This window comes from Scyliorhinus torazame, chromosome 7 (assembly GCF_047496885.1).
Source record: "Scyliorhinus torazame isolate Kashiwa2021f chromosome 7, sScyTor2.1, whole genome shotgun sequence".
Taxonomy (NCBI): domain Eukaryota; kingdom Metazoa; phylum Chordata; class Chondrichthyes; order Carcharhiniformes; family Scyliorhinidae; genus Scyliorhinus; species Scyliorhinus torazame.
This window is the reverse complement of record NC_092713.1, coordinates 310,979,288-310,992,822: the sequence shown is the minus strand read 5'-3', so window position 1 is coordinate 310,992,822 and position 13,535 is coordinate 310,979,288. Positions and strand designations below refer to the sequence as shown.

Genomic DNA, 13,535 nt, shown 5'->3' with positions numbered 1-13,535 from the left:
AGCATTCTCCTCCACAACATTATCTTTTTCCTGAGTGAATACTGACGAAAAATATTCATTTAGTATCTCGCCTATCTCTTCAGACTCCACACACAATTTCCCATCCCTGTCCTTGACTGGTCCTACTCTTTCCCTAGTCATTCGCTTATTCCTGACATACCTATAGAAAGCTTTTGGGTTTTCCTTGATCCTTCCTGCCAAATACTTCTCATGTCCCCTCCTTGCTCGTCTTAGCTCTCTCTTTAGATCCTTCTTCGCTACCTTGTAACTATCCATCGTCACTATGCTATCCCCATAAACCCCACTCACCAATTTTGGACACTAGGGGCAATTTAGCATGGTCAATCCACCGAACCTTCACATCTTTGGACTGTGGGAGGAAACCGGAGCACCCGGAGGAAACCCGCGCAGTCATGGGGAGAAAATGCAAACTCCGCAGAGACAGTGACCCAAGCCGGAATCGAACCTGGGACCGTGGAGCTGCGAAGTAGCTGTGCTAACCACAATGCTACCGTGCTGTGGTTAAGGGAACAAGGGCGGAGAATGGGTGGGGATGAGAAACATATCAGCCATGATTAAATGGCCGAGCAAACTCGATGGGCCGAATGGTCTGATTCTGCTCCTATGTCTAATGGTCTTTGGTTGAGGTGCGACCACCTCCATAATCGTCGTATTCGCATAGTTATCTGCCCTACGGATGCACCACGGTTTCTGAAGCCTCTGCTCGAGTTTCGGAATCCAGAGTTCAAGTTTTTGCAGCCAGTGACACGTCCTAAATATATGTTTGCCTCGGACACATGTGCCATTCGCCACTTCACACAGACCACAGGGGGCAAATTCCCAACCTTCTTCTTGCTCCATTTATAATGTTTGGATGTAATGTATACAGTGTTTTAATTCCTCGTTTGTCATCTGAGTGCCTCAGTGGGGACATTTCTATTTGATTGATTGAGGAGTCTTTAGTTGATTGACCTGCTCACAGATGCCACCCATGGCGCAGCACTAATCGGGTCACTGACACAGATTAATTACCTCATTCGATAAAATTGGGGAACGCCTATGGGTAACTTTACCCAAGGTGAACTAACAAAGTCGATTCTTAGCTACTGTGACTGAAATCCAATGTTAAAAAAGAAAAATCACTTACGTAGAAAACCGGGGGGGGGGGGGGGGGAGGGGGGGGGTGTCTAGCAGATCGAAAACCATTTAGAAGACAGCCTGAGTACTTTTTTCGGAAGCGTGACGCAATTTTTCTCATTATGACGTTGCAGCAACAATGCGCTACCGACTATCGGGGAAAAGCTGTTAATCTTTGCTTTCGGTAATACCAGTTCAGCAGCACCATCAGAAATAAGAAACGCATTAGCGCTTCCGGAACATGATATCAAATAACTAAATACATATGCAGCAAACCAAGCGTCTGGTGTAAATTCTGGAGCAAAGCTGAGAAAATATTTTTCACCCCTTAACATATTAGATACATAATGAACGTTTGGAAAATATGATCATTTTCCATGGGAATTATTTTTTGTTAAGTGCCAAAATTCCTTCTATGTGCACTGATAATACCAGAGCATTAATTCCACTCTACCTTTTAAAGAAAAGTGTATTCTACGAAACGTCCCGTTTACAATCACGCGAAAATGATGTCTTGTGATACCAATCAGTTTAATGTACATGCAATAAAGCGCCAGCATAGCAGTGGAGAAATGAAAATAGAAAAAGCACATTGATATCACCAAAGCCCTCACTCCACCCTCATCCTCGCCCTCACCTTCATCCCACCACCCCCACTCGCCCCCCGGCCCATGGTCTAATCATACATCTTGCCTTGTGTCTTACAGGAGCTGCTGGTGATGGGGTGGGTCCCGCTGGTGTCCTCCGTCCCTCAGCCAGTGTCAGAGACAAAGCTTTGTCTCACCCCTCCCGCGCCATGTGTCGACCAGCGATGAGGAGAGCAGAACAGATAGCAACCATCGACAAGACCCAAAACAATCCAGAGCTCGAGTCAAAGGATGACAGTGATTTCCCATCACAGCTGTCTCCAACAGCCTCCACCACCCCAGAGACACTCACCTCGGTTAGGCGTTAAGTGAAGCGTCTCTGAAGACACTATCTGTTGTGCACCACACAGCTGATCTGGTATATAATGTCCAGGCGGGAACACCTGAGAGGGCGGACGGTTGAAGGGCAGGCCACCTCAGGAACTGGAGGACGTCCAGATGGGTTTCGGACTTCTGGAACGGATGATCTTATCGATCATGGAGATGCAGTCACAGAGCCATAGTCTACATGATGGGTTGTCGGCGAACATACAGTGCCTGAACGTGCAGTCGGAGCAGTCCAACGCCTGCAGGAGCAGAACAATGTGCCAACCATAGGTGCTACAAAGCCAACATCGCTTGTGTGGCGCCCATGGTGGGGGCACTGGAGGCAACGGTTTTTGCATTGGGTAAGCATGTCCAAAGCCTGCGGCATTCTGTGCAGGCGATGGCCAAGGCGCAGGCGAATGTTGCTGCCTCACAGGCTGCTATATGCCAGAGCCACCTGGAATTTGCAATGGTGCTTCTCAGCATGGCCCAGTCACAGTGGGCCATGGCTGAGAATATTGGCAGCATTGCACAGATGCTCTGTGGCGCTGCGCAGACACAGAGGGAGGTGGCCCCTCCCCAGAGGGACAAAGCACAGTCATTGGCTGATGTGACACAGACCCAGAAGGTGGTGGCACAATCAATAGGTGATGTTTCAGCTGGTTCTGGCCCACTCCCTGTGCTCCATGGCCACGAGTATGCAGACCCTGGTCGAGACCAGTGCGGTCCTCCAGGACTGGCAGTGCCAGGTGGTGGGGGAGCCTCAAGGGATACCTAGTCTCGCACGGCCGTCCCGTGGAGTACGCACGTGACTCCCGCAGTGGAGGTGCCAGAACACCGCAGTACTTCAGACTCCTCACCTTCTGTATCTGGTTGGCAGCGGGCTGAACACAGCAGCACCACGCCACCTGGGACACTCGACCAGAAGTCGATCCCATTCAGGCAGCCCCAGTCGCCCCAGATGACAGACGCCAATGGGGACCCACGCCATGGGACGGGAGTCAGAGCAGGCCGCCTCCACTCCTGCTGTACCGTCTGGGGTCCATGTAGATGTGGCATTAGGAACCCTAAGGCCAGAAAGTTAGACACCAGTTAAGTCAGCACAGTTGAGTGAAAGTGTGTGGGAAACGTGTTGAACCCCATTCGTGATGGGAATTGGGAATTGCAATTATTTCCATGAAATACGAATTACCAGCAAGTGTGGGTCATAAGCTCGCGTTGATTACGTCCTTGCCCTTTGCACACGCATGTATCTAATTATATGTTTTCACACAAAATACCTGTTAACACTGTTAAAGCCTGCCTCGGTGCTCTGTCAGATGCGTGTGAGTGCTGGGCTTTTCTGGGCTGGCCAGATAAGGGGTGCGGGGGTGCATGGGAAAATGTTGTGGGCTACATGATGACCCCGGTTGGCCCTGTGTGTTCTGTCCCCGCATGTTCCTCCCATCACCGCACCCCTAGCCTCGTTGGTGCCTGGCACTGCCAGTCCTGGAGGACCGCACTGGTCTCGACCAGGGTCTGCATACTCGTGGCCATGGAGCACAGGGAGTGGGCCAGAACCAGCTGAAACATCACCTATTGATTGTGCCACCACCTTCTGGGTCTGTGTCACATCAGCCAATGACTGTGCCTGCATCAGAGCCTTTGTCCAAATCAACAGCGTTCTTTTCTTCACCAAGCTGTTTGGAGTGACATTTCCAGCTAGAATTACGCCGTAGAGCTCATGTTCAAATTCAGGGCGTTATCATTCCCCCCACTACAGAAATTATATCCTGAGCGGTGACAGGTCATTGGGGAACCCCATCGTCAATAGTGGTCAAAAGAAGATGAATGGTTGACTGTTGTTCACGTCAGTGGGCTTTCTAATAATCGTTGTGAACTTACACTGCCTCTCCTTTTTGTCTGCACTTTAATACCGAAATGCTCAACTGAACTGATCTGGTAGGACATTGTGTTGCACCCACATTCGGATCACACGCACCTTCGTAAGAAATTATACTCCTGGTACAAGCTTATCCGGAAGGAGAATTTGCTCCTCTCCAAACTGGGTGAATTGTGATTTACATCTAAAATTTCCACTGCGATGCAATGCATTTCCAGACGACAATCGAGCGCTATTTGAAAATAAAGGGAACAGGTAATATTTTGTCTGAAAATCTCTACTCGATCAATTCTCTCATTCACAAATAAATTCCCATTTTCCAGATTAATCTCCAATCGGACATTTGCCGAAACTTCTGTGCCGATCATTTTCGAACGTTTAGTTCTAAATCCTCAGCTACATTATCAACAAAGAACCCATGTTCCAGCTCCTCCGGAATTGTATAGCGAAACTGTCCGGCAACCTGGCCCAGAATGTCTTGAAAAATATGGATCTATGGAAAATGTACTATATATCAATACATTAATATTAAAATGAAGAATGCAAATACCCACCTTCGGCAGCTTTTCTGAACATGGCCGCACAAATACAAAGAGGTGCCTCTGTCTCTTCAAAACTGTTCTGTAATTCCCAGGTGGGGTAGGGGTCGATCTCACTGAATGCTGAATGCCCATGCTGCCAGGGGTACCATTGGCTGGTGCTGCCTTTGCCAGTGACACGCTCCATGGACCGCGTCTGTCTCTCCATAGGGGCTGCAGTGGGCGTTGCCCGGGGTGGGCCGCCTGATGCCCTGCCAGCAGCTGGCGGCCGGTTTGGTGGTGGGGTGTATGGCGGCTGGTGGTGTGAGGGGTGGGGGCACCCATATGGCCGGTGGCATTCTGCAGAACCAGGGGAGAAGGTGAGTGTTCAGTGGGGTGTGCTGCATGATGGCTGTCTTGCACTCTGCCATAATGGCGGTTCATGCCCGGACACCACCCCAATCCCACAGGGGCGGGCTTCATCCCAGCCACACGGCCCACTCCCCCATCACGCATCCACCACTCCCACCCCCTTAGCCAGTCCACGGTCGCTCCTCTCCTTGTCCTAACTCCTCTCTATCGTCAGCCACAAGGCCGGTTTCACGATTTTTAAAAGCACAAGCGCACCTCGCCGTTGCGAATTCGGGCCATCGGTGGCGGAGAATCGCGGTGGACCCGAAGATTACCGAATCAGGCCTGTTAATGATATGCAAACGGAGTGAAACCCCTGTGGAGGCGACAGAGAATTTCTATTTGGCCTCAAATCGGTGGCCGCCAAGATTTCGGCGACGGCTGACGTAGAATCCCGCCCAGAAACCGAGATGCTTTTACGTGATGACAAAGGCGGCGATCCGCTGTCCCAGACCAAGGTGGACATATTGTACGATGTGGTTGTTTCACGATCCAAAATCTCATTGCGAAGCAATCTATTATTATTGCTCGAAAGGCTTTGAAGTTTGAATGGAACACCTACAAGAGCTTGACGCTGAGCATCCCCATCACTCTCCGAATCTGAATCTGTCAGGCTGATTGTAGCAGTCACAATTCCAAACAGCGCATTTCAGGGGACCATGCCAGTTACTGGCGTTACCGCTATCTCTGGGGCATGGTCATTCATACCATTTACGCTGCCGATAATATTTGAATGTTCAGGCAAATTGTCCACAGCATGGTCATCAACTTCATAAATGCGTGAGGATTGGACCTGTACTCTGAACACTCCAGTTTTGGAATTCATTTTGAACAAGTCGCGACTCCTTTGTGAAACGTAATTGGTGAAAAACTATGTTAGGCCTGCATCAGAGCCTTTGTCCAAATCAACAGCGTTATTTTCTTCACCAAGGTGTTTGGAGTGACATTTCCAGCTAGAATTACGCCGTAGAGCTCATGTTCAAATTCAGGGCGTTATCATTCCTCCCACTACAGAAATTATATCCTGAGCGGTGACAGGTCATTGGGGAACCCCATCGTCAATAGTGGTCAAAAGAAGATGAATGGTTGACTGTTGTTCACGTCAGTGGGCTTTCTAATAATCGTTGGGAACTTACACTGCCTCTCCTTTTTGTCTGCACTTTAATACCGAAATGCTCAACTGAACTGATCTGGTAGGACATTGTGTTGCACCCACATTCGGATCACACGCACCTTCGTAAGAAATTACACTCCTGGTACAAGCTTATCCGGAAGGAGAATTTGCTCCTCTCCAAACTGGGTGAATTGTGATTTACATCTAAAATTTCCACTGCGATGCGATGCATTTCCAGACGACAATCGAGCGCTATTTGAAAATAAAGGGAACAGGTAATATTTTGTCTGAAAATCTCTACTCGATCAATTCTCTCATTCACAAATAAATCCCCATTTTCCAGATTAATCTCCAATCGGACATTTGCCGAAACTTCTGTGCCGATCATTTTCGAACGTTTAGTTCTAAATCCTCAGCTACATTATCAACAAAGAACCCATGTTCCAGCTCCTCCGGAATTGTATAGCGAAACTGTCCGGCAACCTGGCCCAGAATGTCTTGAAAAATATGGATCTATGGAAAATGTACTATATATCAATACATTAATATTAAAATGAAGAATGCAAATACCCACCTTCGGCAGCTTTTCTGAACATGGCCGCACAAATACAAAGAGGTGCCTCTGTCTCTTCAAAACTGTTCTGTAATTCCCAGGTGGGGTAGGGGTCGATCTCACTGAATCATAGAGTGCTGAAGAGACACTTCGGCACATCGGGCCTGCACTAACACGTGAAAAACACCTGACATGCCTACCTAATCCCATTTGCCAGCACTTCGACCATGGCCTTGAATGCTATGACGTGCACAAGTGCTCATCCAGGTACTTTATAAAGGGTGTGAGGCAACCTGCCTCTACCCCCCTCCCAGGCAGTGCATTCCACACAGTCACCACACTCTGGCTAAAATCGTTTTTACTCACATCCCCCTAAACCTCATGCCCTTCACCATCAACTTGTGTCCCCTCGTGGCTGACCCTTCACCTAAGGGGGACAGCTGCTCCCTATCCATCCCACCCAAGACCCTCATAATTTTGAAAAACTTCATCAGGCCCTCTCTCAGTTATCTCTGTTCCAACTTAAACAACCCAACCCAATTCAACCTCTCTTCACAACTTAAATGTTCCATCCCAGGCAACATGTTGGTGCTTCTCCTCTGAATCCCCTCTAATGCAATCACAACCTTCCTATAATGTGGGAACGAGAACTGCGCACAATACTCCAGCTGTGGCTTCAGCAAAGTTCTATGCAAATCCTACATGACATCCTGCTTCTAATCTGTGCCTCGATTGCTGAAGGCAAATGTCCATATGCCAACTTCACTACCCTATTAACTTGGCCTTCTGCCTTCAGAGATCTATGGACACACACGCCAAGATTCCTTTGTTGCTTTGATCTTCCTAGTGCAATGCCGTTGATTGACTATTTTGTGGCAAATTACTCCTTCCAATGTGTATCACCTCACACTTTTCAGGGTTAAATTCCATCTACCACGTATCTACCAATTTGGTTATCCCGTCTACAACTTTCTATAACCCAAGACACTCAACCTCACTATTAACCACCCGGCCAATCTTTGTGTCATCCGCAAACTTATTATTTCCACCCCTACAAACCCTTGTAATTTACAAAAGTGTAGATGAAATCATATAAACATTTAACTTCGCCGTTTTCCATACTTAGGGCTGTTTTCCTTCACGTGTCATTTTATTGATTCGTAGTGACAGGAAGAGTTGCAACCAATAACTGCAGCAACTCTTCTTAAAGGGAGACTGTTTCGAAATCATTTCGAATGTACCGACCGTTATATTTGCGGATATCGAATTAAAATATCCCGAAAAGCACGTAAAAATGTTTTATTCTAAGGGAAGTCTGTGCAGCTGATGGTCAAGGCATTTTTGTGAATTTCACCGTTCACATCATCAATGGTCGCCACTGATTGTTCGACATATGGTCACACCGCCGAGCCAAAGCCGATTTCATTAATTCTTGAACAGAGATGGGATCATAGGACCAGGAGTAGGCCATTCAGCCCCTGAAGCCTGTCCCGCCATTCAATGAGATTACGGCTGATCTGCGACCTAACTCCACATACCTGCCTTTGGCCTATATCCCTTCATACGTTTGCTGATCAAAAATGTATCTATCTCTGATATAAAATTAACAACTGATCTCATTTCAAGTGCTGTTTATGGGAGTGAGTTCCCAACGTCTACCAACTTTTCAGTGAAAAAGTTCTTCCTGACATCTCTCCTGATTGATCTAGCCATAACCTTTAAACTATGCCACAGAGTCATAAAATATCCAACCAGTAGAAATGGTTTATATTTATCTACCCGGTCTTTCTCTTTTAATATATCGAATATTTCGATCAGGTCACAAGTTCAATTCCAGCAAAAACATGTCTAATTTGAGAAATATTTCCTCGTGACTCCAACCCTGTCATCCAGGTGTAATTTCGGTGAACCTACGTTGCACTCCCTCCAATGCCAAAATATCCTTCGTGAGGTGTGGTGTAGAGAACTGCTCACCGTACTCCGTGGGGTCGAATCAGGGTTTTGCACAGCTGCAGCATAACCCTTGTGTCTTAATATTTCAATCCTCCAGATATAAAGGCTAGCATTCCATTTGTCGTTTTGATTATGTTCTGCACATCTTCTTGGCATTTTTAGGACCTATGCACCTGAACCCACAAGTCTCTTTGAACATCCACTGCATCTAACCTCTTTCCATTTAGAAAGTATTCTGCTCTAACCATTTTTGGTCCAAAATGGATAACCACCCACTTGCTTACATTAGGTTCCGTCTGCCACAATTTTGCCCATTGACCGAGTCTGTCGATATCTCCTTGCAGTTTTTTTGCTATCATCTGGGCTGCCCAGAATGCCTGCTAATTTTGTATCATCCGCAAAATAAGAATATGGCATTCTATGCCATCTTCCAAGCCATTAATGATTAGTGTGAACAATTGAGGCCCCAACACATATTCCTGTGGTACACTACTAATCACCCCTGCCAATTTAAATAATTACCATTAACCCCAAAGTCTGTCGCCTGTCACTCAACCAGTTTCCTAATCAGTTCAATAGTTTGCCCTCAACTCCGTGGGCTTCCATCTTAGTTAACAGTCTATTGTATGGGTTTAATCAAATACCTTCTGGAATTCCATATCAGTGATATCCATAGGCATTCCCCTATTCACTACCTTAATCATCTCCTCAGAAAATTCAATAACATTAGTCAGACATGATCTTCCCTTCAGGAATCTATGCTGGCTCTCCCTGATCGACCGAAATATTTCGAGGTGTTCAGTTACCCTATCCCTGATAATAGATTCCAGCTATTTTCCCACCACAGTCGTTACGTTAACTGGTCTGTAATTCACAGGTTTCTCCCTTAAAGCCTTTTTAAAACGTGGAGTGACGTGCAATTTTCAAATCCAGAGATCAATGACGAAGAAAGACTTGTCAAGGTCGCATTGAACAGGTGGCGACCATAGAGTGAGAGGTCGCACATTTGGCAGCTCCCGCTCATGGTGGTCTTTTTATGGACTTTACGCGGGTTTGTTGCAGGAATGTTGTAGCGGAAAGGTGCAGAAGTAAGATCAGAAGAAATTGACCCCTAGTTTATGGAGCTGCGGTCCAGAAGTAATCAGAAAAGAACGAACCAGGTGATGGCAGTGAGTGAGAAGCGGACAACGCGTGTGGAGATGATGGATGAGCAGTGTCGGCCCCCGTCAGCTCAGTGTCGCTGGAGCAGCTGGTGAGCTTCTTAAATGAGAAGTTCACCCAACAGTGGAAGAAGAGTGCAGAATACCTGGCCCGGGCGGTGGAGAAGCGGTGGTTGACGGCGTGGAGATGAGACTGGCAGCCCAGGGACAGGTGATCCAGAGGTTGAAGGAGCAGGCGGGGGAACAGGAGGAAGAGCCTCGATGGCAGCAGAGATTGAGATGCTGCGTGAACAGCAGAAGAGACTGCTGGAGCAAGTGGAGGACCTGGAAAATTGTTCTCGGAGGCAGAACATTCTGATCGTTGGTCTGGTGGAGGAAATCGTAGGATCAGATTCCGATGCGTATGTGGGGAAGATGTTGGAGAAGCTGTTTGTAGAAGGTGTGTTTGATTGACTGTTGAAGGTGCATCGGGCCCACAGGGCACTGATGCGCAAGCCCCAAGGGGGTGAGCCGCCGAAGGCGATCGTGGTACGATTACATTGGTTCCTGGACAAGGAACGTATTATTGGATTGGATTTGTTTATTGTCACGTGCACTGAGGTACAGTGAAAAATAGTTTTCTGCGAGCAGCTCAACAGATCATTAAGTACATGAAAAGAAAAGGAAATAATAGAAAATACATAATAGGGCAACACAAGGTACACAAGGTAACTACATAAACACCGGCATCAGGTGAAGCATACAGGGTTGTAGTGCTAATGAGGTCAGTCCATAAGAGGGTCGTTTAAGAGTCTGGTAACAGCGGGGAAGAAGCAGTTTTTGAGTCTGTTCGTGCGTGTTCTGCGACCTCTGCATCTCCTGTACCTCCTTATGAGGTGGGACAGGCAGACGAGGCGATGCACTTGGGAAGATATCGAGATCCGGGTGTATCAAGACCTGAGAGCAGAGCTTGCGAAGAGGAGGGCGAGCTTTAATAAGGTCAAGTCGGCCCTATACATAAATGGCATAAAGTTTGGTCTACTGTACCCGGCTTGCCTATGGGTGACCTGTGGGGCCCGGGAGTTGTACTTTAGTTTGGCAGAGGAGGCAGCAGACTTTTTAAAGGAGAATAGACTGGCAGGAGAAGGAGGAGAATCTTGAACTTTGACTGTGGAGATCTGAACTATGTTCTGTAAATACTTTGGGTTTGCATTATTCAGATGTATTTCGGGGTTTTTGTTTGTTCCTTTGTATTTTTTATGTTCCGTGTGGTTTAGGCTGACATATAGTTCTTTGCTAAGGGAGGAGGGATGGGCCGTTGGGTTCGGACCTTGGGCGGGATGGTTTGTTTGTGTTTACCTCTTGCCTTTGTTTCGATTGTTTCAAATACTTGCACGAAGAGCCGCGGGGAGGTGAACCAGTAGGGGGGTGCGGTAAGATGCTAGGTGCCATTAGCGGAGGCTGCCAGGCTAGCTTTGCGGGCTAGTTCATGGAAGCAAAGTGGGGAGTGAGCTGAAGACCGATGTGTGGGAGGGGGGATGAGAGAGAAGGAGGAAGTGGGGGATTAGATGGGGGTGGGTGGGGGGAGTGGACTGCTGACGGGAGGGGACTTTCAAGGTGGAGGAGGAGGAGGGTGGATAATGGTAGTTGCCCGAGGGCGGGACTGGGGTGGTGTGCGACTTGGGCCGAAGATTGGTCTAAGAGAGGTTATGGTTGATCGGCAGAGGAGGGGGGCGGGGTGCCTCCCGACCAGGCTGGTCACGTGGGACGATCGGGGAGTAAATGGGCCAGTCAAAAGGGCCCATTTGTTCGCTCACTTGAGGCAACTGAAACTGGATGTGCCTGTGTTGTAAGAGACACATCTGAAGGTGTGGGATCAGGTTATGTTAAGGAAGTGACAGGTTGGGCAGGTGTTCCATTCCGGATCAGAATTTAAAACGATGGGGTGGCAATCCGGGTCCATAAGCGGGTGGGATTCGAGTTGGGGAATATAGAGATGTACGGGGGGGGGGGGGTTGATGTATTATGGTTAGTGGGAAATTGGAGGGAATGGCCATGGTGTTGGTAAATATATATGCCCAAACTGGGATGACGTTGAATTTGTTTGACGGGTGCTGGGGAAGATCCTGGACATGAACTCACATCGACTGATTATGCGGGCCGGGGGGGGGGGGGGGGGATTGCAGCACGGTCCTGGATCCAAGGCTGGATTGACCGAGTGCGAGGACTGGGAAGTTATCACCTGTGGCAAAGGAGCTGCGGGGGTTCATGGAGCGCATGCGGGTGTGTGTGTGTGTGTGTGGGGGGGGGGGGGGGGGGGGAAGAGGGGGGGGTGATCCGTGGAAATTTTCTTTTGGGGGGGGCAAGGACTAAGGGGTTTTCATTCTACTCCCATGTGCACAAGTTGTATTCCCGGATAGACTTCATTGTGTTGGACAAAGCGCTGCTTGCTGAGGTGGTAGATGCTGAATATTCAGCAGTTCTGGTGCCAAACCACGTCCCACGCTGAGTAGACCTACAAGTTATCAAAGGAAAGGCCCAGCGCCCGCAGTGGAGGTTAACAATTACGCTTCAAAACTCTTGCACAAATGTTCGATCAAATCCACTCATGCCAAGAAATTGCATTATTTCCCTTTGTCTTGAGGGTATTGAAAACTCCTCAATAACTGTTGGCATTACATCCCATGGGACCATTCGACCCTGTCCGATTGTATGGCCAAGGAAAGTGACTTGGGCTTTTCCAAATTCACTTTTGGCTAAGTTTATACCAAAACCGTCTCCTGAAGTCGATCGAATAACTCCATCGAGATATTTTAAATGTCCTTTCCATGTCTGGCTGAAAATTACCAGATCGTCGATGTGTACCGCACAATTGGGTACTCCTGAAACAAATTTGTTAGTTAACCGTTAAAATGTGGCTGGGGCGTTTTTCATGCCAAATGGCATACTTTGAATTGGTATATACCATGTGGAGTCACAAAAGCTGAAATCTCCTTCGCCCTTTCGGATAAAGGTAGCTGCCAGTAACCTTTAAGTAAATCCAGTTTGTAAATAAAAGCTGATTGTCCCACTTTCTTAATGCAATCTTCCAAACGTTGGATTGGATAAGAGTCCGTTGTTGTAACTGCATTAACCTTTCTATAGTCCGCACACAACCGTTGGGTACCACCTGGTTTTGGTACCATTACTATGGGTGAGCTCCATTGGCTGCAACCCACTTCAATTATGCCATTTTTAAGCATACTCTCAATCTCTTTGTTAACCTGTGCCAATTTTCAAGGGTTAAGTATGTATGGATGTTTTTTGATTGGAACAGAACTTCCCACATCTACATAATGTATAGCCATTTTAGTACTTCCCTATTTATCTCCACAAATATGCACAAGTGATATCAATAACTGTTCCAGGTCAGTTCGTTTATCCTCTGGAAGGTAACTCAACAATTTATCCCAATTTTTAAGAACATCCTCGTTTTCCAATTTAATTTGAGGTATCCAAATTCACAGTCATCTGGTTTTGGTTCGTCACTTTGAATTAGAATCATTAAAATCTCCTCCATTTTCTCTCCTTGCCTTTCAAAGCAACTTTTAATCATATTCACATGACCCACTCGGTGAGTCTTCCTTCTATCTGGTATTTTTACCACATAATTCACCTCACCTAATTTCCTTTCAATCTGATAACGTCCACAAAACCTAGATTTTAAAGATTCCCCTACCACTGGTAACAATACTGAAACTTTATCTCCACTGGCAAAACTACGAACTTTGGATTTCTTGTCCGCTACCCGTTTCATCACATTTTGTGCAAACTTTAAATGATGTCTAGCCAATTCACCTGCTCTATTTACTTGTTCCCTAAAAATTGACACGTAA

The 13,535-nt window shown here is 47.2% G+C and overlaps 1 protein-coding gene across 1 annotated transcript in view; it reads right to left on the bottom strand.

Annotated features, from left to right (window-relative positions):
• LOC140427412 (uncharacterized) overlaps positions 1–13,535 on the bottom strand; it is a 63,323-nt gene that overhangs the window by 37,311 nt on the left and 12,477 nt on the right. The window contains exons 3-5 of the mRNA XM_072512945.1: positions 6,135–6,267; positions 5,322–5,515; positions 4,072–4,204 (exon numbers count right to left, since the gene is read on the bottom strand). Of these exons, the coding sequence (XP_072369046.1) occupies positions 4,072–4,204; positions 5,322–5,515; positions 6,135–6,267 (460 nt within the window). The remainder of the gene's footprint in view (positions 1–4,071; positions 4,205–5,321; positions 5,516–6,134; positions 6,268–13,535) is intronic.